Source organism: Ooceraea biroi, chromosome 11, assembly GCF_003672135.1.
Source record: "Ooceraea biroi isolate clonal line C1 chromosome 11, Obir_v5.4, whole genome shotgun sequence".
NCBI classification, from domain to species: Eukaryota; Metazoa; Arthropoda; class Insecta; order Hymenoptera; family Formicidae; genus Ooceraea; species Ooceraea biroi.
The window spans coordinates 7,334,796-7,362,214 of NC_039516.1; the positions used below are offsets into that span (position 1 = coordinate 7,334,796).

The following is a 27,419-nucleotide window of genomic DNA, read 5'->3' on the forward strand; positions in this document are numbered from 1 at the left end:
AGTGTGCAGTGTGCTCCGAAGCTGCTCCGAAGTGTGCACATGCGTATTAAAAATGTTTGTTTATAGTTGATAATTGTACTGATAACACTAAATATGATGGATTATGAATTTAAAATGAAAACGCAAAAAGACCGCACGAAGGTCGAGGATCTGTTTGAGTTTGAGGGATGTAAGGTCGGAAGAGGTACTTACGGGCACGTATATAAAGCCCGTAGGAAAGAAGGGTTAGTCTCTCTAACCTATCTTCAAAGATTCCCTTAATTATATATTTCGACGTCCTCGTATGCTCGATCATTTTATTAGTGCAGCTTTCTCAGGTTCAGGCAGATTTATGATTTGCTCTATTCCGAAATTTTTATAAATTTGTTTTGGAATCGACTTCCTTTTTAATGATACAGTTCTCATTTTATCGATCGTTTTGTTTTTTTTTATTTTAACATGTCGCAAACACCGAAAAGGCGTATTTAATCATTATTTATTCCATCTGTTTGAGCATAATGCTCAAAGTGACTTTTTGATTACGGATATAATTTATCTGTTTAGTATAAGGATGGTAATTGTTGGTTTGAAACTTGAGGGTTACATTAAACATTAAACGTGCATTTAATCCAAATCCAAAAATATAATCTTAAATACAATCGTAATATGTTTTTCTGTTGGGATACACTTTAATTAGCATACAATTTCCAAAAATAGTGTTCCAGATAGTGAATTAAAATCTCGGCCTGATACAAAAGATTTTGGCCTTAAACAAATTGAAGGTACAGGACTTTCGATGTCTGCATGTCGAGAAATTGCTGTAAGTTTCCCCCGCATTCTTAATTAATGTAAAACCGTTTTACAGTAGAGCATCTTTGTCTTCAAGAATGTAATATTCTACATAGTTTTATTCTTTTTTACAGTTGCTCAGGGAATTAAAACATGTCAATGTCATTACTCTTATTCGTGTCTTTCTCTCACATAATGATCGTAAAGTTTGGTTGCTGTTTGATTTTGCAGAACATGATTTATGGGTACGTTCATATCTTCAAAGGAAGAAGAAAATATTTTCAGCCAACATATGACGTAGATATATAATAATGTAAAAACGTTCTTTGCAGCATATAATTAAGTTTCATAGAGCAGCGAAAGCTAACAAAAAGCCAGTAATGGTACCAAAAGGCATGGTCAAATCTTTATTGTATCAAATTTTAGATGGTATTCATTATTTACATTCCAATTGGGTCCTTCATAGAGATCTGGTAATTATCATCAGTGTCATGCCATTCGCATTATATACACAGTTTTGTTTTATTTATAATGAAATCTATACTCTTTATTTTAGAAACCAGCAAATATTTTAGTAATGGGCGAAGGAAATGAGCGGGGACGCGTGAAAATTGCCGACATGGGCTTTGCTAGACTGTTTAATGCTCCTCTTAAACCTTTAGCAGATTTAGATCCTGTTGTAGTAACATTTTGGTATAGAGCTCCAGAGTTACTTCTAGGTGCCAGACATTACACAAAAGCTATTGGTTCGTGATATATCATCCGTCATGTGTTGTATCTTTGAGCTTTATTTACTGTGACTTTTTAATATTCTGACGTATTGCGCAGATATATGGGCGATCGGCTGCATATTTGCAGAACTTTTAACATCTGAGCCTATATTTCATTGCCGACAAGAGGACATCAAAACTAGTAATCCGTATCATCATGACCAATTGGATAGGTAAGGATAAAACATAATTTTATGTTTATTTTCTACAGAGAATGATGAGCATTAATTTCAGGATATTCAATGTGATGGGATTCCCGTTAGAAAAAGATTGGGAGGATATCAAGAAAATGCCAGAGCATCCTACGCTACTCAAAGATTTTAAAAGATCCAAGTAAGTTTGTCGGCGCAAAGTATAACGTTATTGATTTATTTGACATTTCTTTCTCTCCCTTGAAATATATTAATTCTTTTATTTTTAGTTATGCAAATTGTTCGCTTACTAAATACATGGACCGGCATAAGATCAAACCTGATAGCAAGGCATTTAATTTGGTACGAATGAAATTGTAGATTCGACTCGTCGTAGATTTGGCTCAAGTCGGACAAATGTGATTCTTATCATGTGATTATTATCATTTCAGTTGCAAAAACTACTAATGATGGATCCAAACAAGCGTATCACGTCAGAGCATTCTATGCAGGATGCCTATTTTCAAGAGGAGCCACTGCCAACACAAGAGTATGCATTTTATTTACGCACACACATTTATATATTTTATATTAGAACACTTACATCGTTTGCTAACAATTTCGCTAAATTCTATTTATTTCCATAATATGAAATCTCAGCATATTCGCGGGATGCCCCATTCCTTATCCCAAGAGAGAATTTCTCACAGACGACGACACCGAAGAAAAGACTGAAAACAAAGCAAGACAAAATCAGCAACAAACGGTAACTACTTCCAATATATTTATTAATTAAAATCTCTATGACATTTTATATGATTTGATAGCCGCAACTACTATAATAAGATAGGTACGTTAACACAGATGTAGTTTGTAATAATCAAACAAGTATTTTAATTATGCGTTCCACGTTTTTTTTTTTAATACGGTTTGGATTATTTGACGATCCTGTATGACCGCTGCAATGGCGAGTGAAGTCTAAGTTTGCCGCTGTCAAAGTTCCCTCGCTATATGGTAGTTGAGGATCGATCTGATTTTTGCATCGCCTCATACGAATATTCATGAAACAGCAACAGCAAACCCAACAGCAACAAGGTAACGGCGACCACAATCATGGACAAAATGCGAAACGGGTGAGACTGAACGGGCCGCACGGCGCTCCGGAGTTCCATCAGCATCAGAGCCACGCGATGACTCATCAACAACCACCGGGGATGGTCTACTCGACGGCTCAACCGACGCAACCGTCGAATTTTCATCAACGTTTCTAATCTCGCGACTTGTAATTAAATCGAATAATTCAAGTCGGGTCGAAACTTGAATGGTTATCAATACATTAATTTAATTTTAATCCTGCGTCAACATCAAGTGATGATACGTGTGTATATATACATAACACACACACACACACACACACACATGATATATTATATATATATATATATATATATATATATATATATACACATAAATCTACCGAGAATCATTGTACATCTTGCGTCCTCTTTCGCCTTCATCCACTTAGTATCCCATGTGTTAACGCATCCTGCAGTACGCGCAGACAGCTTCCCCGAGAAAGCCTCGATCTCCGATCTCTCGAGCACCGATGATGGTCGCAAAGACGAGAAAGAGCCATGAGTCGTGGGGGCAAGTGAGAAGGATTCGATCAGTTGCGTGGGGAGGGTGATAGGAGCTGGGCGCCGATTAAGAAGCGAAGGAGAGGGATTTATCGCGCACGCGCGCAAGTCGAATCGCGCGTGCGATCGCGAGGGACATCGCGTCGTCGCGGGCTTCTGAAACGCAGTTTCCGCGTATCGTTGCTCGACGAAAAAAGTCGCGTGCGCGCGTGCCGTTCCGATCGCTCAGGATGTCACTCAGACGGTACTCCATTGGTCAGGGAGTCATCGCGTTGGTTCGATGAGAAGACGGAGCAGGTAAGGGGGCCCGATCGCGTTGACGCTCGTTTCTTTTTCCTCGTACCTTTATACGGCGGAGCGAGATCGTTTGTAGTTTTGCTAAGGCATTAGGCGTATCGTTTAGAGTTAAGAATTTTGAAAAACTTTCAGACAAATTTCATGCATGCGAAATGTGAAAGAAACGTACCTAAAGGCGCGATTAATAATTATTTATTCAAATAGTTATGTGTGGTTATGTAGACGTAACGTAGATTTCGGAAGAATGCCTAGGAATTATGAAGATTTCGAAACTTCATCTATCTTGAGAAATGGTATTCTCTTAAGGAACACCCCTTGAAATGTAATACCATTAAAAATATTTTCTACCATCACACTTATCAACGTGGCTAGAAATATCTAACAAGATTGAGTTTAATCGCTCGCAACATGTTCTTATGTTAGATTAATATACGCTAGACTACATATAGTGTCGGAGATACATGTGACCAAAATTACATTAAAACTGAATTATTTAAATATAAACTACTATTGCATTAAAAAAGAAAATAAGATTATAATAAAAAACCTTATTTAGGACGAACGAATTTTTGTTAACTAAATGTTAAATTGCTTGGACAAATTATTTTAATAAATTTTTAATGAATTCAATAATTGCGTTTAGTCAAACAATTTGTATTGAACCATTGCGTTAATACACAATTTGTTCAACAGGCATTATTTGAATGAAAGTAAAAAGATTGATCCCATTAATTCACGTTTGATTCCTTTTTTTTGATTAGTTTATTTTAATCATCGTCAAAGATGTTAAGTTATGCATTTAAAATTGAATATTATCATATTACTATATTTCTCCGTTTATATCTGAATTATACGATATTTTTATTATAGAGACCCTGATATAATAAATAACTAATATTTCGTAATGGATAGATTATGGTTATGTTTCCCGTTGACCGTTAATCCTACACTTTGCGTCTCATTTTTATTTTACTTGGTATGCGATCTTTATACTGAACAAATAAGACACCGCGTTACAAAGGTAAAAATAATGGCATTAAAGACAATTGTGCGAGTCAGCCGTCGTGCGATTCTCGCGTGGAGACTTCAATGCTTTTACTCGCACAGATCATGTCCCCTACGTTCGCGTTGAAGATTTTCATAATTTTCTCGCGCGATGCGATCATTAGAGGAGGGATCGTTAAGTACTTGTCACGGTCGCACAGGTGCGGTCTCCTTAAGCGATAAACGATTAGTGCCGCTGGCACTATATTCGCATTCGATTTCTTCTACAAGCAGGGCCGGGTCTTTAAAACCATCAAATTCAATTTGCATTGAACCGAACTCGCGCCCTTCGTAGAGAAATTTGCATTAAACATGTACAGCTAATTTGAGACGTATAATAATATGTTTATGATAATGAAATTTTTAAAAACATTGTTCAAATACTTAATTAAAAGATCATATCAAAATATATTACATTATATTACGTTATATATATTATATATTTATCATTATTTATATATAATTACTATCATGATATGTATGATATGTATATTTTTCAATAGTGTTGACCGTTTAATTAGATTGTATATAAATGATTATGATGATGATAATGTGTGTGCGCGCAATTTTTATGATTACATAATAATACATTTTTATTAATAAAATAAAAATGACATAATATTACCAATAGCGTACATTTCTGTCAACTAGTCATCTATTTCAAAGATTATCGCTAAAATAATTGAACCAAAATCCTGCAGTTAATAAGATCGGCCCTGTCACTCGGTAAACAAATGTGACATTTAGAAACAGTGAGCGCGAGTAGCGCGATAATCGTGCTCTTGATCGCGAGCCATAGAGGAAAAGTATCGTTGAAAATACCGATGTAATCGTTTTTATTTCGCTTTTAGCCTGTTGAATCAGTGCTCGCAAGTGGAATGCAAAAACTCTCTACTAATTAAATATAACTGTAGCAAATACATCATTATTAAAATTTTTATTAGAAAAAGCCTTTTTTTATACAGTTATAATAGAAACAAAGAGAGAAAACGGCGCTTAAGTTTCTTTTTAATATTGTCTTTTTAATATGTCAACTTTATGCGAAGGACCAAAGAGATGTAATAAATCATACTTTATTAACAAAATGAGTTTTAAAATTTTATTCCATACATAGTTCGGTATAACGAAATTATCAACAAAAACACAAAATTCTTCTGTGAAAAGGAAAGAAAATGATTGCTACATATTACCGTTACATGTCTGCTTGCATGTCGATTACTGGAACAGTGTATCGATGATAATGATATATAATTATGGAATCATGAGGTTTTTTTGCGTACGATCTTATATAGTTTACCAAGATTCACATTACGATCGTGATCTCCATCGATCAAATGGATGAATGGCGAATGATAATCACGCTCTCTCATATTCGAACCGCGATGATGCCTTTTGCCGTTTCGCAGAGGTATCGTAGACACGAGTAAAAGTGAAGGGAGACGCTCCTGACCACAATCCTCATCCGAGCTCAGCTAAGATAGGGACCATGACCACGTTGCGACAAAGTGACCGCGATCAAACCGCGTACAGAATCATTCCAAGTACCGCTTTTGAGGGAGAGTATTGTATGACGATTCATGATCGTTAGAAATCGAAATTAGAATAAATAAAGAGAAAATTAAGCTTTTAGGAATTACAGAAAGATGGATGGATCTGCGGGACAAAAATGGTCAGCTAAGATTTCCGAAAACGCTATTGATTTTGTTTACGAAATGTTTGCAATTAATTTTCTTAATTTACTACAGGACCGGTTCAATCACCGAGTCAAATTAACACAAGCTGACTATACATTTGGAAGACGTAGACGATACCAGGACGACACGCGTTGTCCCTGTCGTGCAGTTCTCAGCGAACGTACTCGGCCGGTTTCTTTGAGCCACATGCTCGATGAAAAATTGAACGATCTAGTATGCCCAACCGGATCGCGCATTTCATTTCGCTCCGGGCAAGGACGATCGCGTTATGCCATCTCGAGCCGACTTTCACGCGGTGTGAAACGTGACGGTACTTTCAACGTCGCCGTTTGCACGCATCAGCGACAAATCCGAATTCCGCACTCGCGACGGGATCATCATGATAATCCCTGAATCGCGAGAAACGATCAAAAAGCTTTTTAAAGACACGTGCGGAATCCAAACACGTGGGACGACCTGTTGCACAGTCGCAAGTGCATCAGCTGTTGCTCCGCTTCACGATGACTGATCCTACCTCGATTATTGAGTTACATAGCGCATCATCGCTTGATACCAACGATAGCTACTATTGACGGCGTAGCAAAGATAAATTAGAGCGACTTTAAATTGCCCTCCGCGATTTCTTTTGTATTTTAGACCCACCAAGCGAAAAAATCCTCATCGACAATAATTCATAAGCATTCGCTTCGTTTGCCGCGTAAAACGATTGTGTGCTTTTTCAACCCAAGTATCACGTATGCATTATTATGCAGGCACTTTTTTCGACGAGACTTAGCCGACAGAGTTTAGCCAAAATTATGTTATCATGAACTTTGTATTATTCAGCAGCGAATGAAATCTTTGATTCTCCCAAATTCATCGCGTTCATCTCATGATTAAGACCACCTCATGGAAGTTTCAAGTGGCCCAGGTTAGGATCTAAAAGGCCTTTCATCGGCCTTTTAGGCTTCGGTTAGCGCCCTATATGGAGTTGCCTGATGCCTACCTTCGCCTGATTCTTTTTTAATCGTCGTCACACTGAAGTCCGCCACTCCGCGCCTCTCTTTCTCCCTCTTTCTTTTTTTTCTCGTACTTGAATACAAAATAAAATCCTTCTAAGCTGAAAAGCACGATCGCGACATCATCGAAACATCAGTGTGGGACATTGTGATACAGCGGCAACGAAACAAAAAGGGAAACGGAACAGAAAATCCAACCGATCGACCGTGGCTGCGCCCGTACATGGGCTGTCCATTACTCGTTTCACACATGCCCCTTTCCCGCTAATGGATAACAACGAAAATATCGGCCAGCCCGTACACACGTGTACGCGGCGAACGAAAGCGATTTACGAATTGCTTGCCTCTGCATTCGTCGACGCAGCTGCAAAGTATCAACTCGTGCGAGCATTTCGATTGTTTAAAAAGATCTACACATATATGTATGTCGACTCTTGGGAAACTTGGCTCTATCGCGTTTTCCTAGGGTCGTGTTGCTTCCGAATAAGGTAAACCCGATGATAAATTGCATTAACGCAGGATATATTTATCTTCAATTTACTTGAATTTATAGAATTGTTGAGTATGCAGCATTTAGGCAATCGATCGATTTTATTATTTTATCGAAGTTCACGATGTTTTGGATCCTCTTTCAGCGAAGTCACCAAAATGTCAAAGAAATGTCAAGAAATTTATAAGATTGTAATATACGTCCTTTTACTTCGATTTATTAGATATTGCTTCGTGCTTTCCTTTCGGGATATATAGTTTTATCTTCCTTGTGCTACAAACTTGCCAACTTATGTTCATCGAAGTAATTCTTTTCTGGAGAATGCGTCTACTCGCTTCGAATGCTGTATGAACCATTTCTGCATTTTGTAACTTTGTTGCCATGTATTCTGTGCAAGCTTAGGGGAGTGCTTCGTCAATCAGAAGATATACGGAAATACGAATACTCGCGTTTTTCACACCATCAGCATCAGTGTCGATTGTCTGATTCTCTTCTGGTGTACGAGAAATTCGATTGCATACGAGAGAAAAAGATATACATCCAGCGTTAAATGTAAGGCAACATTAATACGAACCCAAGTCTTTCCGGAGAATGTACGTTGCGAGAGATACTGTTGCCAGTCTATATGCATTGCACTGTTCAGCTATGAAATTCACATGTCGAGAATCATCCTTTGTCCAATCTTTCTTTATTTCTATTTTTTGTTTCAATTCTAATTACATATGACGTAAAAAGGTGGTGTCGAAAGATACCAATTTTGATCAAAAGATTTTTATCCCTCTTTTCATGAAACGTATTCTCGCATGCCATTTGTGCTCGTTCCCGAGTACATCGGCGATCTCTACGCACTACTGTTTCTCGGTTGCGGTTACAAAACCATAACTACCGCTCTAATGTGCTGATCCCTCTCAAGGAACATGCTCGTTGGCACCTCGATTTCCATAGATTCGTGAAAGAAATGAGCTCGAGATCGCACCTAACGCTCTTTCTGACACGAAGCCGGGGAACGACATTGGCGACAGCCGAAACCTCTTTTGTCGCAGTGAAAAACGTAGGAGAGGAGGAGGGTCCGAGTGCGACACGGAGTGCGCGCGCGTGTGTAAGTGCAAGGGGACAGAACGATCAGGCCGGTGAGATGGAGAGAGAAGAGAGGCGAGGTCAACAAGGTGCCCGATATGGTATCCTGCGACCGCCGTGAGTGCCATTTTACTTACGCGCACGACGGCCGTGTGTACACGATCGCGCCTTCCTACGCTGCCTACAATTAGCAGCGATCAGCAGCTACAGGGCTGCCGCTAATCTGTCGAATGCAATCTCGCACATCCGTACGGTGACGCGCGTTTTTCTTCCGTCCTTCTGTCTGAAAAGAGTGTCCTTGCGCCGGGCATGTGCCATTTTCCCGAGAAAAGTGCCTCTGCACCTCGCTCAATGGCCATAATTGCACGCTCTGCGTCACGTTCGCGTGAATCACGTTTAAAATTCATGTGCTTAATTAATCGGAATTATTTTAGCTTTATTTTTCGAAAGATTAATGGTAATGATACGGCACACGCCCGTTTCCCCCATGGCCAAGCCAATCATCAACAAACGCAGAATTAATTGTTTCTCATCTTCGTTCGCGAAAGCAACTTCTCTCAGAAACGAAATGCAAATTTTAATATGTCCATGGGATCTGTAGATCACGCTTTACTCGTGCGAACAGTTTGATGAGCGAGGCCGCGCCATCCCCAATCAGTTTCTCGTCGCAGATGGTAATGTCAAACGTGCCTAAAAAGAAAAAAAAACGAACCAAACTAGACCACTCCTCGTGGCGCACCTGACTTTTTGCACCTTAAACCGACCGCGGCCTTCCTAAGATGGGCAGCGACCGTAAACGCGCGCGTGAGCAAGCAAGTCAGCGAGCGCCGTCGAGGTCGCCGTCGTTGCTGCTGTCGTCGTCGGCGTACGCGACCAGCAACTCGCAGCAAGCCCTCCTTATACATGACACATGTATATGAAGCGCGCTTAGCGTGCATCGCTTACTTACTCGCGTGAATCATCGCGGTCTGTGCGATGCACTTCTTACCTGGCTGCGTTATATTCGGAATTGCAGCCGGGTGTTCGGTCTGCCGTCCCGTCTTTGCCACGGGGGCGCATGGTGCGCGTCCGTGGTCCTTAATATCCAACCGGTCTATTTTTAAGCATGACTAGCGAGGTATGTGCATGCGTGCGGTGACGCAATCCCATGGTCTTTCCCCTTATATTTCCTTCCCTGCCGCTCTTCGTCTCATCCCGCGGTCGGGATGGCCAGCGATGGGATCGAGCGAGATGAGATGTGCGAGCTCGCACGTATCCGCGAATTAATTTTCGCTGGGGAATGATTTCGCCAAGATCCGTCCTTAAAAGGACATCCCTTTTTAGACGTATACTTCCCACGTACGTTTGAACGTACGTCGCGATTGGTATTCATCTCGATCCCATCACTATCCGCCGCACCTCCTCCTCTTTCTTCTCCACCTCCTCCTACTCCTCCGTGGGTACGTCTTTCTCTATTTCCTACGCACTCTCACTGTCTTCGTCCTGCTCTGTTCTTTAGTCTTCGTCATTGGCGTCAATACTTTCTCGCTCCTTTCCGTTAACCGCCTATATTCGGTCTGATATGGACATGGGATGTACGAGTAACGTACTTTCGCGTGTAATGTCTCGAGCAAAAGAAACGCGAAAGCGTCAATGTCGGGCAATATGCTTATATCGGTGCACCGAAAATCAGCGAAAACTGTGCACGCGTTGCAATTCATTTACATGTATTTTTTTATGCAAAATTAATTTTGTGCAAATTAAATATATTATGGGAAATCCCGGTATCTCTTTTTATAAGCCCGTTGAACTTCTTTAAACTTGATAAATCGCTCGGAGAGATGTTCCATCTTCCATCTTCATCACTATCATTACTGTCATCTTGTTGTCTATCTTGATATCGCTGTTGACATCGTTTTTATAACAAAGCTGTCTCTTTTCCCCTTCTCGATGACGACGCATAAACGCGTGTAATGACTTTGCTGTGGTATGTCCGGGCACGCACGCGCCATTATAGACACGCTTCAACCTAGACCTCGCTTCAACCTCGATTCACTCTACTTGTTATTGCGAATTCGAGATTTTATGAGGAGCACTGCTGTGTTATGGCCCAATCCCAAGAATCATTAATCTTCCCGTCGTAAATGAACCGTTTTCGCGCTTTAATACAAAGCGATCACAGTCTTCGCCCGTGGATGCCGCTTAGGAAATTCGCTTTTTGCACGATTGAGTCACGACTGTGTCCGTCCGCAAAAACGCGTTGGCTTGAATCGTCTTCGTCATAAGGCTAGTTTTTACTTAGGATTCTATATTTGCATTTTCAAACTGGTCATGAGTTTGATCGATATAAATGGCTGCAGGCAATCAATTAATTATTTCATTAATTGTCATACTTCTTAATTGATTCAAAATGAAGATAAATTATAATATGGGATTGATGAGAAAGTCCGCATGGACTGTTTGACAAAATTCAAACGCAAAGCTTTGTATTAAGAAGTTTGATTTTTTGCTAAAATAAGCCGCACAGACTTTTCAACCAATATAATAGGAACATGAAAAGAAACGAGAAATAAAGAATTTTTTAAAGATTAAAGATTTATTTAACGATAATGTGTAAACTATTCAAATTCTTTCCTATGTCTTTTTAAGGTAGTTAAAATTAAGGTAGTTCTTATACATATAATAGAATAAAATTTAAATAAACATATATAATTATTTTACTAGCAATATAATCCTGTTCTCGCGCAAAACCGGATTTTCAAGTCTTATTTTAAAATAATCGCCGAATACGCCTTTTAGCGAAAGTATTTCATAGGAATGATTTCATAGGATTGAATATCGATTGTGGTAAGAAAAGTTCAGCATCTCCATTGCGAAACTTCAACTAAGCATTACGTCTGCCACGCAGCATCTATTTCTACTGCAGCACTGTCTCGTTTTAATGAGAGATTAAGAAGAGTTACGCGATAACGTTTCCTTTTACAGATACTTGACACCGGAATAATTAGCATTTATTGCAAACGAGCTGTCTAGCATTTACATAAATCAAGTAGATACCGTTATATCGTTAGAGATGTCTAAATAGTCAACATTTTGTTGCTCGATCCGTTTTTGGCATAATTATATATATATATATATATATATATATATATATAAAATTATTATTAATTGTTATAGACTGGGGAAGCAAAACACCCATAGCCAACATGGATTCCCACGTCGGTCTTGACTACATTGTGGATAATCCTGATTATTGCGTCAAGCTCGCTTCAGGTAAATTATTCTATGTTTCCGGTTCTATCTCGCGAGATTCTCGTTGTTCTGCGTATTAACATGCTGCACTGGATTACAGCGTTGGAAACGGCATGCCCATCCGTGAAAAAGCAAGTCGTCGAGTTGCTGTCGGCGTTGTGCGTTTACAGTCAGGATGGCAGACAGAGAGCCATCGACACTCTTCACATATATCAGGTAATTATATTGAATTAAAAACAAAATCATACGTGAGCGAGCTTGCCGCTGCTTGTCCTATGATTTGGCATCGTTATTCGAACGACGAAGATGTATCGGATGAGATAAACGTTGGTCTTGCACACGGAACTTCTCGCGGGAAATTATAGATTGACACGAAGCGCAGCATTTACAGATGGAGAAGCGCTGCACCTTCTCATCGTAAAATAGCCTGCGACTGAGCTTAGGTAAAAGTCACGGTTCAAGGTCTTCTGTACTATGAACAAAAGAACAAACCACTCTATAGAGTAACGTACCTCCCAAGTTCCATGCACGTCGCGGTACCAGTAAGAGTTGCCGTAATGTTCCCATTGTTAACCATCACGAACTCACTCGGATTGTGAAATATATTTTTATAGCAAGACAATTTGCATGTATACGTTCGAGAGACAAACGCAGACGACGGATTACCGTCATCTTCGCGACCGTTCCTCGAGCAATCAATTCTCTCCGCTGTAACGAGAGCTTAAGAAAAGGGTTTTAATTGTAAGGCCTTAATTTTAGAATTAATTGTAGAACATCATGGTAGCTACTCGCTAAACGGAATCAAGATGAAAGATGATTGTGAATCCAAGAACGTAGACGCGGAATTGACAACGTTTCAAAGTAACGTAAAGGCTGATTTAATGAGATCTATATTTGGACGTAGGAACGGAGGAGCGAGCGTTATCGGTTGCGAGTCGTGGTCGACGAGTTGCAGAAAGCGACAGCTGAGGATTACCAGACGGCATTGTTGGCGTTCATAAATTGTTTGGTCATCTCGACGCCAGTGCTCAAGGATCGCATACGTATACGTAACGAATTTATTGGTGAGCGAACGAGAGTGACGATCTAATATTTCCTTTGATGGATGTCGTTGACTTCTTCTGTCGCATTGAGAAAACTCTGCATAGCTAACTACTTGATAGCTTTTGCAATATTGTACTTTTTGCACTTTAAATCCGAGATTACTACGATGCCTTGAAAGTAGATGATGTGCAAGCCATTGCGAATGATATTGATGCATGATCTGTGATCTTCATTCCAGGTCTCAAACTTCTACCGATCCTCAACGAGCTGCGGTGAGTACATTACGACGACCTGGATTCGCGGCATTAACTTATTAACACTTTAACATTGTGGGATAATAAATAATAAATTAATAATGAATGTCACGAAAGTTACGCTTTATTGTACCCACACCTTCTCCCTCGCACGCCATCTAATGTCACGCGCACGCAGAAGTAATTACACGAAGGATTGGTTCACTAACGAGGGAGGATCCTGTTCGCGACGGTGGTGATCTTGAACACCGACGTTTGCATGCACTGATCCGCATAATCTTCTAATAGAAAAGTTTGTCTCTAAATTCTTCTCTCAATTCAAAACTCAATTCTTTCTTGTACCTTGCAATTTGAAATTTATGAATTTGTATAAATAATAAATAAAACGCAAAAATAAATTTCTATAATAATAACAAATTCTATAATAATGTATTAATGTTACGTAGTTTCAGCAATTTATATTTTATCGCAATACACTTTTCGTGAAAAGAATAATCTTTATTTCATTCCTGATCTCCTTCTTTGTCAATAAGGTCTTTGAAAATTGCATTTGCTGGCCGATAATAATTAAACGTTTCATAATCGTTAACGGATATTGTACGGTCCGTTTAGCAGTATGATATTATGCAAAGAATATCGTTACGCAAAGAACCAGCATAATTAGCACAGATCAGTAATTATATATATTACATGTGCATACAGTTGTCCGTATTGTGAGTTAATAATTTCCGTGTTGTTTCTCCGTTTGCTTCGATTCTACGATAAATAAAATGAAATCTGTTAAGTGATTCGACCTATCGTTTAAAAACGATCGATTCATGTGGTCGTCTATTATCATCCCTCCTTTGATGCCTCTTTGAATTACAATCAGTCATACAGTCTTTTTTCAAAAACATGGAATGATAGGAAAGTGTTACGTATAACAATTGAGAAGGACACACAGACCTTCAGAGAAGGGAGGACACCTTTATCACTACAAGAGTACATATGTATAACGCGAGCAATGAGCAAAACAAAGAATCAAGTACATATCCGAGCAGCTCGGTTCTCTTTCGACATTCCTAGCGACGTTCTCGAGGAACGGAGCGAAGAGAATCAAATATAGAAAAGCAAGCTTTTCTTCCAATTGGAAGCGGCAGAGTAGAGAAGCACAAAGAAAACGGAAGAAAGTAAAAGTTGTAAAGTGAAAAAATGGTCCGCGCGGGAAGAATGAAAACAGTCCGAATGATCCCATTATCGCGGTGCACCTGCGAGCGCATCTCACATAGCGGGATGTTGCGCCACTCTGGAGCAGCGGACGCGTCGCGTCGTCGTCAGAGATGCATCCGCCGTCGCGACGCGCCGGCCGGCCGGCTCGCGTTCTCCGCATTGCCTCCGATTTCGAGATTTCAATTTGCGTGACGACGAATTAACGCCGCGTGATTCTCTTCGCGCACCTCGATCATCACTCTCATCTCTGTTGTTCCGGAAGTATCGTCCCTGCGGTACTCGCCGTCCGCGTCCGTCATCGATTAGCGGTAAGGAAGAAAAAGAGGAAACACTCTTTCTGCCGGTGACCCTCCTTTGTTGAAACGATCTCGCCGGAAACGCCTCTCGTGATTGCACACCAAGTGTGATACTCAGTGGCACGAAAGTATCGATCAAATAGCTTCGGTGAATTACGATTAATTATGTATTGTCGTTTTGCTTTATCCTTTTGCTTCATCCCCCTGCTGCTCTTTTTCGTGCTTTTCGCGCGGATCGAGGTGAAGTGGAATATTCTGAACTGGTATTCGCTCTCGCTGTGCGCGTTTGGATATTTCCGGCGCGTGAAAATCTCAAGCATTTTAAGGGAGAGACACGTTTGAAAGAATTCCATGTTCTCTTCCGCGCGCAGCGTCTCGACATTGCTTCTCATGAGTCATTGCCGTACTCTCGGCGCTCGTAGTCGTGTTCCTCTTTATTCGCCTCTGCCTTTGCTCGTACCGAAGATCGATGGTAGGATTGGACCGCCGCGAAGAGTATTTTAGTACGATCTCTCTTTCTCCGTTGCTCCTGCTAGGGCAATACTGAAACCGTCTCGCAGAGGTTCTGGATGCTCGACTTATCTCTTCGTATAAATCTTAATAATTTCTGTCCCTCCATCTTTCAATTTTTCAACTTTTCGACATTTTGATATATATATAAAAACGTATTTTCTTGAATTTTATTATAAATCTATGTACAAGTAATTTGCGCAAAGCCCGTTGCAAGTTGTACACGAGTATATTTCTATTTTAGGTTTGTCACAGTTTCTAATACTAGATATTTCGTACATTTCGTGTATTCCGATTATTGTTCAATTCGGGAATTGAGAGATCATACGTTACGTTGAATTTGGTGACTATTTCCGTGCGCTTTGAAGAGATGGAGGGCATCTATAGAATAATTCAAACTATTTGAAATCTCGCTGGACATAATTAGTAACAGATATACATTTTCTATAAAGATTTTGATCACATATCTACAGAGAAATCTTTTCATGTGCAAAAGATTAATATCTATGATGAATATCGTGACAACTTATGAATTACATAGCAATATTTCTTTGAAACTTCTCATGACCGTATATAACTAATTTTAAATCAATTATAATAGAATAATAATTATAAAGGAAATCCTAATTATTAACAAACCTGCAAACAAAAGTTAACAAAAAATTTCGAGAAAGAAAGATTAAATATCAAAGAGGAAGACGACTCGACCGAATAGAGAAATTGAATTTCTAAAGAAAGCCGAGAGTCGGGCGCGCCGGAAATAGAGCGGACAACGACGTGTTAAAGGCTTGAAATATCTTTGCGGATTAGGAAGGTGGTGGTGATTGTTCTTGCAGAAAAAGTCACGCGCCGGACGTGAGGGTGCAACTGAACGCGTTCGATGATCAACGGGAAACCGATGAGGAACTCACCAATCACGGGCCGCCAGGGATCGATCTCTCATCTCACGTAGACGTCTTTTACGCCATTCTCGGCCAAGTGAGCGACTTGACTTGCTTTTATCAGGCATATTTGCTTTCCGCTGATATTGCTTGAAAAATATTTCAAACAGGTTTTAAAGAAGTTGACCTTTCGCAGTGATCCTCATTAAAAAATTGTAAAACTCAATCCTATAATTTATCTCTTTCAAATATGAATGCGTTTCATCGGGCTGTTAATCATACCGTTCATCAATCTCTGATATATCGGTCAGTCCATTGAAGTGCCGAAATTATTCAAGACACTAATCGAGACAGACATTGAACGGTAGTCGTAAGAGACGTCTGACAAACCGCAGTATACCCTTAGGTTGCAGACACTCCGCAGGAGATACCCTTCTTGAGCATCCTGCAGCATCTGCTGCGGCTGGACTCTAAAGACGCCGCCAGTGATCTAGCATGGGACACCGCGGAAACTCTGGTGCATCGAGCCACGTTGCTGGAAAGTCGCGAGGATGCAACCAAGTTGCTAAGGTCGCCTAGTCTTCAAGTGAGTACATACACGCGAGTTTCTCGTGCTTCATTCATACATTAATTAAAAATAAAATTGAAAATTGAAAAAGAAGAGAATCGAAGAAAGTCATGGTTCGCGGAATAATGATCTCTTATGCAACGCTTTTCTAATCATTTCCGAGAATTATTAGCATGACACGGTGAAAAGGAGGATTATATAGTTCTTCCACGTAAGCACGAGAGCCGATGGTAAATTTATTGATTTTATCCGTTACTCTTTTTCTTGGACTTTCGCCGATTATACAATCGATATGGCGCATCGCTGACCGAGAGAGAAGTGGCGCCTGCGTTACATCAGATCGCTTAAATTTCGCGACCACTCGCAAGCACCGTCAATGTCAGCTGCGCTACACGCGAACTAATGTAACGTTCACGCACGACGGTAATAACCGTCGTACTTTTACTTTCTGCTGTACTTGACCGAAAGACACGAGTCCATAAAAGAAGAGACTCGTATCACGCCTCATGTCGATGAATCACGAAACGTGTACTTGCAGACTTAGCTGCTACTTCTCTCTTTCGCGCAAAGCGATATTTCTCAGAACAAGATTTCATAAAAATTTAATTCATTAATATAATAATTCATTAATATAATGTTTCTTTTTTTACCAAAGTAGAGGAAAGATGGCAATACCGACATACCGTTTTGTTTTTCGAGGTACCAGTATAGACTTCTTATATTTCATAAAAATATCTATACTTGTACTTGTGAAATTTATCTTTCTTCTTTCTTCGGTGCTCCGTGCAATCAATTGCATACACACAAAAATATGGGTTGTAAAATTTATTATGTAATATAACATTTAATTATTTATTTAATTATTAAACTAGATGCTTTATTACTGTAACATTTAATTACGTATATAAATTCTTTTGACTTTAATTTTCGGTGCTTGTAGACGAATCTATGCTGTCACTGTCGCGGCGCCGATCAGATCTGTGGAACTTCACGGAAGGCGTCGTTACCGGCGAACAGCAACACGATAGCACCGTTGCCGCCACCGCCACCACCCCCGGCTCCAAACCTAGCTCCAAATCCGCCAACCTTCGTCCTGCCACCCCCGCCTCCGCCGCCCCTCTTCGCCAACGGCGCCGCTATTGCCATCCCCGCCGCCGCTGATGCACCAATGGATCCGCCGATGCCACCACCCCTGCGCGTGCTTCCTGTCGCATGCGCACCTACCCCCGAGCCAGCCAATAATTACGCCAGACTACTGCCACAACAGGAAATTCCCACCCCCCGAACGAAGATGAAAACTATTAACTGGAACAAAATACCTAATCATAAGGTACTCTCAAAAACAAAAGTGGCGGAAAGCCACTTGAACGAATTTATACTAGTCTAGGGAAGAAATTTGACGATTTTTGTTGACGACAACTGTTAGGAACAATTGCACATAATACAACTATCGTATTGGAGAAGTTCCTTCACTTTTTCAGTTTTCGCAAAATCGTTGTGAAATTGGATCTGTAATCATTTTTTTAAAATAGTTGTTTAAAATTATATTTTGAATTTGATTCGGTTTTACGTATAACGACAGGCAATTACGTGATTTTGCCGTATCGGAGAAATATAAGAACTTTTTTTAATTTAGTCTTATGTCGCAGGTGATTGGTAAACGAAACATTTGGTCTCTCGTGGCGAATGAACATCAGAATTCTCCGATGGCGGATTTGGATTGGGCCGAGATGGAAGGGTTGTTTTGCCAACAAGTGCCGCCAATGGTACCACCGTCAACCTGTTTCTCTTCGTGCGGCATCGGCACCGATGTTGAACGACGTCGCCGAGAACCAACGGAGGTTAATTTTATTAAAAACTACTTAAAAAATTCAAAAACAATTAAGAAATTATCACGCACAATATATGACACACATATATGACTAATATTTTAATGTATTTTCTTTTGTAATCTAGATTGCGCTGCTCGACGGAAAAAGGAGTCTAAATGTGAACATTTTCTTGAAACAATTTCGAAGGTATATTATAAGGACCACGAAATTCATGTTCCAATATTGTTATTAATGTGAAATATACATGGTAACGTTACTAACATTATTAATATTTTCTATTAACCCTTTGCGGCTTAGTGAAATACCCCCATACGTCACCTTTCTCTATAATAGACTTAGGAGTTTTTGAGATGGGATTCGAATTAGACTGATAGAGAAATGCTTCAAAGGGTTAAAAGATAATCGCGGTAGCAAGCAAGAGCCGTTGCGAATATTACATTTTATTTAAACATTATTACTTGTTTGATTATATTATTAATCCATTTTCCATTTCGAATATTTCTAGTTCAAACGAAGACATAATTCAATTAATCAAGGATGGTGGTCATGATGATATTGGCGCGGAGAAACTACGCGGTCTCCTAAAAATACTGCCGGAAGTGGACGAACTCGAGATGCTCAAGAGCTTCGACGGCGACAAGTCGAAGCTCGGTAACGCCGAGAAATTCTTTCTGCAGCTTATTCAAGTGCCAAAGTAATAGCTCGTTATGCAAATTTTGTTACTTAATCGATAAGTCGGCATTTTAATGCACAGTAATGCATTTATTTTGCTAATTTTGTCTCGGTGTACGTGTCTACTATAATAATATGCACTCATTGATATCCTGTAAATTAACTAATTACAATTAATACGTAGTTATAAACTACGCATCGAGTGCATGCTGCTGAAAGAAGAATTCGCCGCAAATATGAGTTACTTGGAGCCAAGCATCAACTCAATGATACTCGCTGGCGAGGATCTCATGACGAACAAACCCCTGCAAGAGGTGCTATATATGGTTTTGGTCGCTGGAAACTTCCTCAATTCTGTATGTATTCAGTACAATAAATACTTGAATTCTGACGACAAAATCTCGGAGATAGTCGGAATTATTATTACTATGTTGATATATATTCATAGGGCGGTTACGCGGGCAATGCAGCAGGTGTAAAGCTTTCTTCGTTACAAAAGCTAACGGAGATTCGTGCAAACAAGCCAGGGATGAATCTGATACACTACGTAGCATTGGTAACATGCTGATCAATTTTTTATTAACTTTATTATGATTAAGCGACTGTGAATAATATAAATTCAAGAAAAATAAATTATACGCATTAAACACGCATTAAATATAAATAATTTTTAAATTATATGTATTTTAGCAAGCTGAGAGGAAACGGAAGGATTTATTAAATTTCGCGAAAGATATGACTACTCTAGAAGCAGCGACCAAGTATGATAATTATATATTCTTTTCTTTTAATAATTATAATACTTGTAGAAAAATAATTTATTAATTTTAATTTTAATTATTATTATGAATTAATTCATTAATTAAAAAATAATATTAATTATATTTTCACAATGAATTTTTTGTACAAGGACGACAATCGAACAATTGACCAACGAATTTAACAGTTTGGACACGAAAATTAAAAAAATCAAGAGTCAAATTCAGCTCTCTTCGACCGAAAGTGATATACAGAGGCAAATGGCGCAGTTTCTACAGGTAATGCAAGCATGTTAATTAGATAGAGCAAGAATATAAAATAGCAGCTTAACGTGATAGATATTGAATAATAGATAACAGATTTTTGTCATAAATTTTTCCATCTAGTGAAAAATATCTACATTATAAATAAATGAGAATTCAAATATTTAGAATATTATATAATCAAGATATATTTCTCATATAGATATTAAGAAATAGTTTAAAAATGCGTTGAGATGTTTGAGATACTTTGCATAAATTTTATGATAAATTCTATGAATTTGTAATTCAACAATATATACATTACAAATCTAGATAAAAGAAAATAGAAAAAAGATACATTACATTTTCATTTGCAGATGGCCGAGCAAGAAATGGCGCAATTAAAGAGAGACATGGAAGAACTCGAAGGTGTGAGACGATCGCTCGCAGAATTCTTTTGCGAAGATACAAACACATTTAAAATCGAGGAATGCTTCAAGATCTTCCATCAATTTTGCCAGAAATTCAATCAAGCAATCGCGGAGAATGAAAGACGACGTATCCAGGAGGAACAAGTTCTAGCGCGTCGTAAACAGCGCGAGGAACAATTACTAGCGAGAAAACGATTGTGTAAGTATTATATATTTTGCAGTGCTACATATGTATGTATATATCTCCGACTTGCAGCTACATTTTTTGTTATTTTGGTTCCGATATTTTATTAACATTTCAGTCCACTTTATCAGGGCGAGAAGTAACTCGATACTGATGCTTCTCGCCCTTCGCAATTAAAATAGCAACAATTAATAACCACAGTGCGAAAGTTTTAAATTTGTAAAATGCATACATCGTTCTCTTCTAAAGAAATGTTTTCCTAAACTCTCAAGCTTAAAATGTTAAAAGCTCAAGAATTGACTCAAGAATTACAAAATACGAAGCAACATTAGTTTGTTTTTTTATAAAAATAAGTTCTATTTCTAGATATAACTTACACGATTTGTACAGTCAAAAGTAGATTTCTTAGATGCATTCAATTTGTATTCCAATTCGCAGTGAGCAATCAAACCGAGACACCAGGCTCAGAATCAGAGTCTAACTTAATGGACTACGGGTTCTTTGATCTCCACACCGGCTTACTTCAGAGAAATACCCGTGGCGATGCTAAGGTGAATTTTGCCATTTAGCATCTATTTAGCATTTAATTGTAATGCTCAGAATTAAAGTTATATTAAAAAGATGATAGCGCAAAGTATACGTAAAGATTTTGAAACAATCAATGAAATCGATTAATTTAAATTTGTTTTAAATATATATATATATTTAAAGTTATATGTATATATATATATATATATATATATATATAACTGCATATATATATACATATAACTGCATATCTTGGTATATATAAAAATATTTTATTACATGTAAATGTCTTATTATAATTCTTGTATACTACAAGAAATGTATTATTATTATATTATATTATTATTAATACATCATACAAGAACCTATAATATAAGCAGAGCGCGCACATATAAATGTCTCTTTAAAATTTATTAATTATAATATTTCTCTTTTATAATGATGTTATGGATATATTTCTCCATGGATTTTGGAAAAGATGCATTAAAATAAAAGATTTTCAATAAACTTGCAGATGAAGAGATTGCAGAATGGCGGCGTTACGTCGGATGAGGACGTTTCCGTCGTTGGATCACCCAGCATTCGGCGTCGTTTAGGATCTTGTTCCGGCGGACCTGATCAACAATCTACCAAAGAAGATACTTATTCGCCAGGTATTACATCGCTGATTCATATTACGTTAGTCAATGCATTAAAAATTTAAAGGTCATAAAAAGAAAGGAACTAATATTGAAAATTCACTCATTATAACTAAAGTTTACTAATTTGTTTAAAAGAAAGCTATGAAATTAAAAATTATTTATATAGAAACAGCAACATATTATCGTGTTGTAATGAAACTTTTATAATGAAAAAATGGATTGTTGAATCTTATGGTCCCTGCCATAATCTTCTAATCTGCCGCTATTCATTGCAAATTATATCTATGAATAACAATTTCATGAATTTGTCTATTTGACAGATATCACGCCCAATGGTACGCTTCGCCGGCGTAGGAGCAGAATACCCTGTGAAGATGATGATGGCAATTTAATGGATTTCTTACGAACATCTGGTCAGGATAACACCCGAGAGAGAAAATCGTGGGGAAGTTTAGGTATATAATCAGTCAGCATATTTTACGATACACAGTTTTGGATTGCATCCAATGTAGCAGAGAGAGAGAGAGAGAGATAAATCTGTGGATTCAACTTTGTTTTATACTATTCAAGATCGATCGTGGGCGCGAAGAGCTCGCGGACAATCGCGAAGAGGAGATCTTCTAAACGCCGATTTTTCGGGTGATCGGGAACGACCGAGCTCGCCGTCTCCTCTCGCAGAGAACAAACCGTTCCTGCAAGAGGAAGTGAAGCCAACTGGGTAGGTCGATCTTAACGTAATTTCGAGCAATTAACTTATTAAGAACACTTGAGCATTTTTACTGATCTCTTAATTATGTTCTCATTTTTAAAGATGCAAGATTTTATTCATAAAAATGCAAAAGTGCTAAAAATAAAAAAAAATTAAAAAGGATTAAATTCAGAAAAATTAAAAAGCAAAGAATGTGTAAACAAATAGTAAACAGTTTTTGATAAAAAGTTGAATTAATATTTTTTTGACGTGAAACTCAGGAAAGCTTGGCGACAAAAGATCGAGGCATGGTTGTCGGAGAACGAGAAAGAGGATCGTGCTGGCAAACAACTTCAAAGAAAAGCAAAACAGTTACACCAAGCAAATCGACGATCCTTCGAAGACTCGGGTGAGCGAACCTATATTTTTTTATAAGTATTAAAATAATTTAATTGATACGATTACGGAAGGACTGCTGACTACAGGTTTAACACAAGACATTTTAATTGCAGAAACCGAAGGCAAAAGTTGCGCGATGAATGCTTTGGCGGAAGATCAACCCATGCACGAAGGATTCTCCGAAGTTTTCGATTGGCGACCATCCGTTGAAAAAACGGATGTAATGCGCACAATGGAGGCCATTGAAAGTATGCGTCTTCCGCGATTTGTGAATTATCAAAAGTTTATCTTTGATTTGTTGCCAACGGAAAATTTATGATAAAATTTTACCATTATTAATATTGTTTATATATCATAATAATATTATGATAATTACACTCTCTCTTTTTCTTTTTTGATGGCCGACAGAATTCAATGCATTTTGATAATTTGTCACGATCGATAATAAATCAATCAAATTTGCTAAGAGATTTTCGTTTGTTCCAGAAGCTCAACCGCTTTTGTCTCAGGACAAGTCTCCCTGGCGAAAGTCGAGCTTAAATGTACCAAATAGTATGGAAGAGACTGATCCGCGTTATTCCCGCAGACTTAGATCGAGACACAACACGGAGAACGCTCTTGTCCCGAGTACATTGCAGGTAAATGTTAATGAAACTAACTTTCCAAGATGCAATAGTAATCTAACTATAAATAAACAAATACATATATATATATATATATATATATATATACATATTTATTTATGTTGTATTACTTATATAGGCGATAAGAGAAGAAGATAGAAAAAAGAACAAGACCAGTGATGCGATCAATTTGGATACTCAGGATGAACTGACGATCTACCTTCGACAACCCTACACTGGTTCGCAAGTACCTGCAGCTCGGCGATTCTCGAAGCTCAGTAAAAAAACTACAGATGAAAATAAAATCAGTGACAAAATTGAGATCGACTCGGACAACATCGAGACGCCACCAGCGACCAGACGTTTATTCAGTCCGCCGAAGGAGGTGAAACCCGTGGAGAAAGAACCCTGCAAAAGGGAACGTTGCAGCAGCTCCCTTCAAAGTCGAGAAACGAAAGCTACGATTCTGAAGCCTATCGGCTCTGTCATGGATCTCGGTACCGGTAAGCATAAAGAACATATGAGTCTCTTGTCAGTAGAAAACGTCGATATTTCATGGTAACAATAACTCCGTGGTGTTCAGGTAATTTTGACAGGTACTCGGCGACACGACGAACACGCAGATACAAAAAGACTCAAGATTCTGCAGGAGACAAGTCGGACGCGTCGAGTCCCGAGCTGGTCTACGACGAGAAGCCGCAGCGGCCCAACACTTTGCCCTTGGCTGATGAGCAGGCGCGCGAAGAAGAGGATGCAATGTTGCGCGTTTGGCAGGATAAACTGAAGCGACGTGACATCGGCTCGACAATATCACGTGACATTGACGCTGCGCTGGCGGAGATCGCGCGTTCCGGTGAAGATCTTCAACATTTATCGCATTCAACGACGACCACAACAACGACAACGACAACGACAACGACAACGACAACAAGCACTCACAGAAACTCGAGACTTCCGGTTAGTCAGCCGCCGCCGGTAGTGGCAGTGACCAACACCGTGCTGAGCCCAGTGATGCAAGAATCACGGCCACGTGAACCTATCACGGTGTTTGCCGAGAGGGCAGTAACGAGTCGCGAGCGTCATCGAAGCATGATCGACCCAAGTCAGGTAAAGGAAGCCGTCCGTCTGACGAGCAACCCTCCTAGCCAGGTGAACCAGGAGCAAGAGTCCAGGAGTTTCTCACGAAACGGTACATTGCACTTGGATGGAAAACATGAGCGAAGCAACGTACCCAACACTACGAAGAGTAGAGAGCACATGAGCTCGAAGGACAATGATCTGAAAAAGGAGATCCAATCTGCGGATGATCCACACGATCGCTCGGTAACGCGGCAGAGCTCCATGTTCCGCAACAAATTCATCCCCGACATAAACGTGACGTCCTCGTCATTGGCAAATCCATCATCTGGCAAAGGCAAAGATCAGGAGTTGAATGATGAGGGCTTCGAAGAAACGCAGAGCCTTGTGTCGGAGACCCTGAGTCAAGAAACGTCCTCGGGCAATTACGAAACGGACACGCACGATTCAACTCGGTGTTCGCCAGCGGAGCTCGGTTATGGCGGTGAGTTACATGGTCGCCGTAGCATCATGGCGGTGGACGACGACGACTTGGACGGCCGACAGAAACCAACAACGACCAAAATATTCGGCAAAACAAGGGAGACCGCGTCGACGAGGACCTCTCAGGAAAAGTCCAGCTTTCTGCCGAAACGCACGAGCGACAAGCGCGAATCTACGCCAAGGAAAACGGAATCCTTGAAGAGGGTCTCGAATGTCGTTCGAGTTCCGAGCAATACGGCAATGATGAGAAACGAAGTGCAACGTTCGGGTTCTAGAAGCAGTCTGCGCAGCTCTCGGAGCTCTCTGAACAGTGCCACGTCCGTCAACACGGTAAGAAATTTGGCCGCTAATCACGCGCACCTTCGCAACTACACCTCGGCTATCCGCGCTCTCACCAACGACTTGAGGAAGAACAGTCCGTCGAGCAGTCCAGTGCCGCCGTCGAAGGACTCGTCCGTCGACAAGAGACGACCGAGTCCTCGTGTCGTTGGCATTAGCAGAATACCCGCCAGTAGAAGCAGCAGCAGCGGCAGCAGCGTCGGGCCCGCAGCGAGAAATGCCCGAAAGGCACCAGCGGTTCGTCTAATTTCCATTTCAATGATTTTTTGAACAAAATTTCTAGAAGAAACATGCGGCAAAAATATGTAACTTTGTGCTTAATATCTTTATATCAGTAAAGTAATTATAAATGATATGCATCATGCAGTTGCCACAAATAGTTGCCGCAACTGGAAATTTATAACTTAATTAAAGAGTTTACTTTTCCAAGCTGTTTTAAATATTTTTTGAAAATGATTAGATTACATGTTAATGATCCAAGTTTCTATATTTTTACATAACATCTAGTCTCTTATATCAATATGAATCCACAAGACTATTTGGAAATGAGTTCTTTAGTTCTTTAGTTTTGCTTAAGAACATTCATATAACTTTTATGTGTCGATCCAATATATATTATATATATCCAATAGGTAGTGCCTGGTATGCCAAAAGTGACCAAGGGCCGACCGATCAGTTCTCGCAGCAGCAGCAGCGGTAGTAGTGTCGGGCAGCAATCGGTCCTAGGGAACAGACCGATTGGCGACAAAACATCAGCTACACAGAAGAGCAGACTGATGCAACCGCGAGCTGGATCAAAAAGTCACAGTTTCATGAGGCCTACGACCGCCAGTGTCAACAAAGGTTCCATACCGAACCTTCCGAAGAGTATCAAAGCCATGATCAAGTGATATTTCTCTTCGATAAGAGAAGCCATTTAAATAATATTATCAAAAAGGCGTTTTTTTAACAATTATTAGAATAATATTACAAGTAACAAGCCGCAGCATTATGTAGGATCAGCATCAGCAAAGTCGGGTGTTTGGCAATTGCAGTTTGGCAATTAATATTAGAGTTGTAACAATGAGGATTTTGATAGTTAGCTGGTCGTAAGATAGTCTGCACATGAGATTACGTAGCAACGATTCTTTTAGCTTATTCATCGTCTTACAGCGTTAAGCCGGAGTAATATATATAAGACTATTCTTTTCTCTTTCCAGTATACCTTACTATCACACCAAACAATGCAAGTCCACGGATAAGAAAACGAAATCAAATCTATTTTCAGCTTTACCATGCGATACCCATGTTATGATCGACAAAACTTTAAGGAATATTTTATGTTTGACACCAAATTGTGTGTCTGTGCGTGCGTGCGTGTGTGAGAGTCTTCCGTTAAATATTTTCTAGAACATATTCAAAGTATATGTAATATATTGGATTAATGTGCCTGTGTTACATATGTATGTACTCGTATGTATGTATGTAATTCTTTTTGTTAACAGAAATAAATCTACTGTAGAGTATGTCCGACAATAAATTAACAAATTATATAATACAATATAATTAAATCAAATTATATGATTATTTAATAGGATTAGCAAGTAGATGCAAATTTCAAAAATTTTGCAACAAGATATATG

At 39.2% G+C, this 27,419-nt stretch overlaps 2 protein-coding genes and 1 long non-coding RNA gene across 4 annotated transcripts; 2 read left to right on the forward strand and 1 right to left on the reverse strand.

Moving 5' to 3' along the window:
• LOC105275799 (cyclin-dependent kinase 8) lies at positions 1-3,020 on the forward strand. Its single transcript, XM_011332905.3, has 11 exons — positions 1-224; positions 697-799; positions 903-1,013; positions 1,101-1,241; positions 1,325-1,514; positions 1,597-1,711; positions 1,773-1,871; positions 1,960-2,032; positions 2,122-2,219; positions 2,330-2,435; positions 2,740-3,020. The coding sequence occupies exons 1-11, from the start codon at positions 94-96 to the stop codon at positions 2,938-2,940; spliced, it is 1,368 nt and encodes a 455-aa protein (XP_011331207.1). The 5' UTR covers positions 1-93; the 3' UTR covers positions 2,941-3,020.
• Positions 2,083-5,732, reverse strand: LOC105275800. Its single transcript, XR_893295.2, has 3 exons — positions 3,147-5,732; positions 2,274-2,400; positions 2,083-2,205 (listed from the first exon to the last, which is right to left on the reverse strand). It is a non-coding gene; the product is annotated as an uncharacterized LOC105275800 (long non-coding RNA).
• LOC105275906 lies at positions 3,486-27,337 on the forward strand. Of its 2 annotated transcripts, none has more exons than XM_026973828.1 (26): positions 3,486-3,603; positions 12,063-12,158; positions 12,238-12,353; positions 13,042-13,201; positions 13,420-13,453; positions 16,287-16,428; positions 16,738-16,917; positions 17,840-18,229; positions 18,549-18,740; positions 18,856-18,917; positions 19,237-19,425; positions 19,588-19,759; positions 19,852-19,959; positions 20,094-20,164; positions 20,314-20,440; positions 20,782-21,034; positions 21,458-21,570; positions 22,062-22,200; positions 22,509-22,643; positions 22,759-22,906; positions 23,158-23,285; positions 23,389-23,523; positions 23,762-23,913; positions 24,038-24,401; positions 24,482-26,034; positions 26,430-27,337. In XM_026973828.1, exons 2-26 carry the CDS (start codon positions 12,092-12,094, stop codon positions 26,685-26,687), a joined length of 5,388 nt encoding a protein of 1,795 aa, XP_026829629.1. In that variant the 5' UTR covers positions 3,486-3,603; positions 12,063-12,091; the 3' UTR covers positions 26,688-27,337. The 2 variants fall into 2 exon arrangements, with proteins under 2 accessions (XP_026829629.1, XP_026829630.1); XM_026973829.1 differs by having other exon boundaries at positions 23,765-23,913.
• The last annotated feature ends 82 nt before the right edge of the window (positions 27,338-27,419 follow it).

Bases quoted from the DNA above. Each gene is read 5' to 3' on its own strand.
- LOC105275799 (XM_011332905.3), top strand. From the start codon at position 94: ATGATGGATTATGAATTTAAAATGAAAACGCAAAAAGACCGCACGAAG. The intron at 800-902 runs GTAAGTTTCCCC...TCTTTTTTACAG, and splicing joins CTGCATGTCGAGAAATTGCT to TTGCTCAGGGAATTAAAACA. The intron at 1,014-1,100 runs GTACGTTCATAT...CGTTCTTTGCAG, and splicing joins TTGCAGAACATGATTTATGG to CATATAATTAAGTTTCATAG.
- LOC105275906 (XM_026973828.1), top strand. From the start codon at position 12,092: ATGGATTCCCACGTCGGTCTTGACTACATTGTGGATAATCCTGATTAT. The intron at 18,230-18,548 runs GTACTCTCAAAA...CTTATGTCGCAG, and splicing joins ACAAAATACCTAATCATAAG to GTGATTGGTAAACGAAACAT. The intron at 23,286-23,388 runs GTGAGCGAACCT...TTTTAATTGCAG, and splicing joins ACGATCCTTCGAAGACTCGG to AAACCGAAGGCAAAAGTTGC.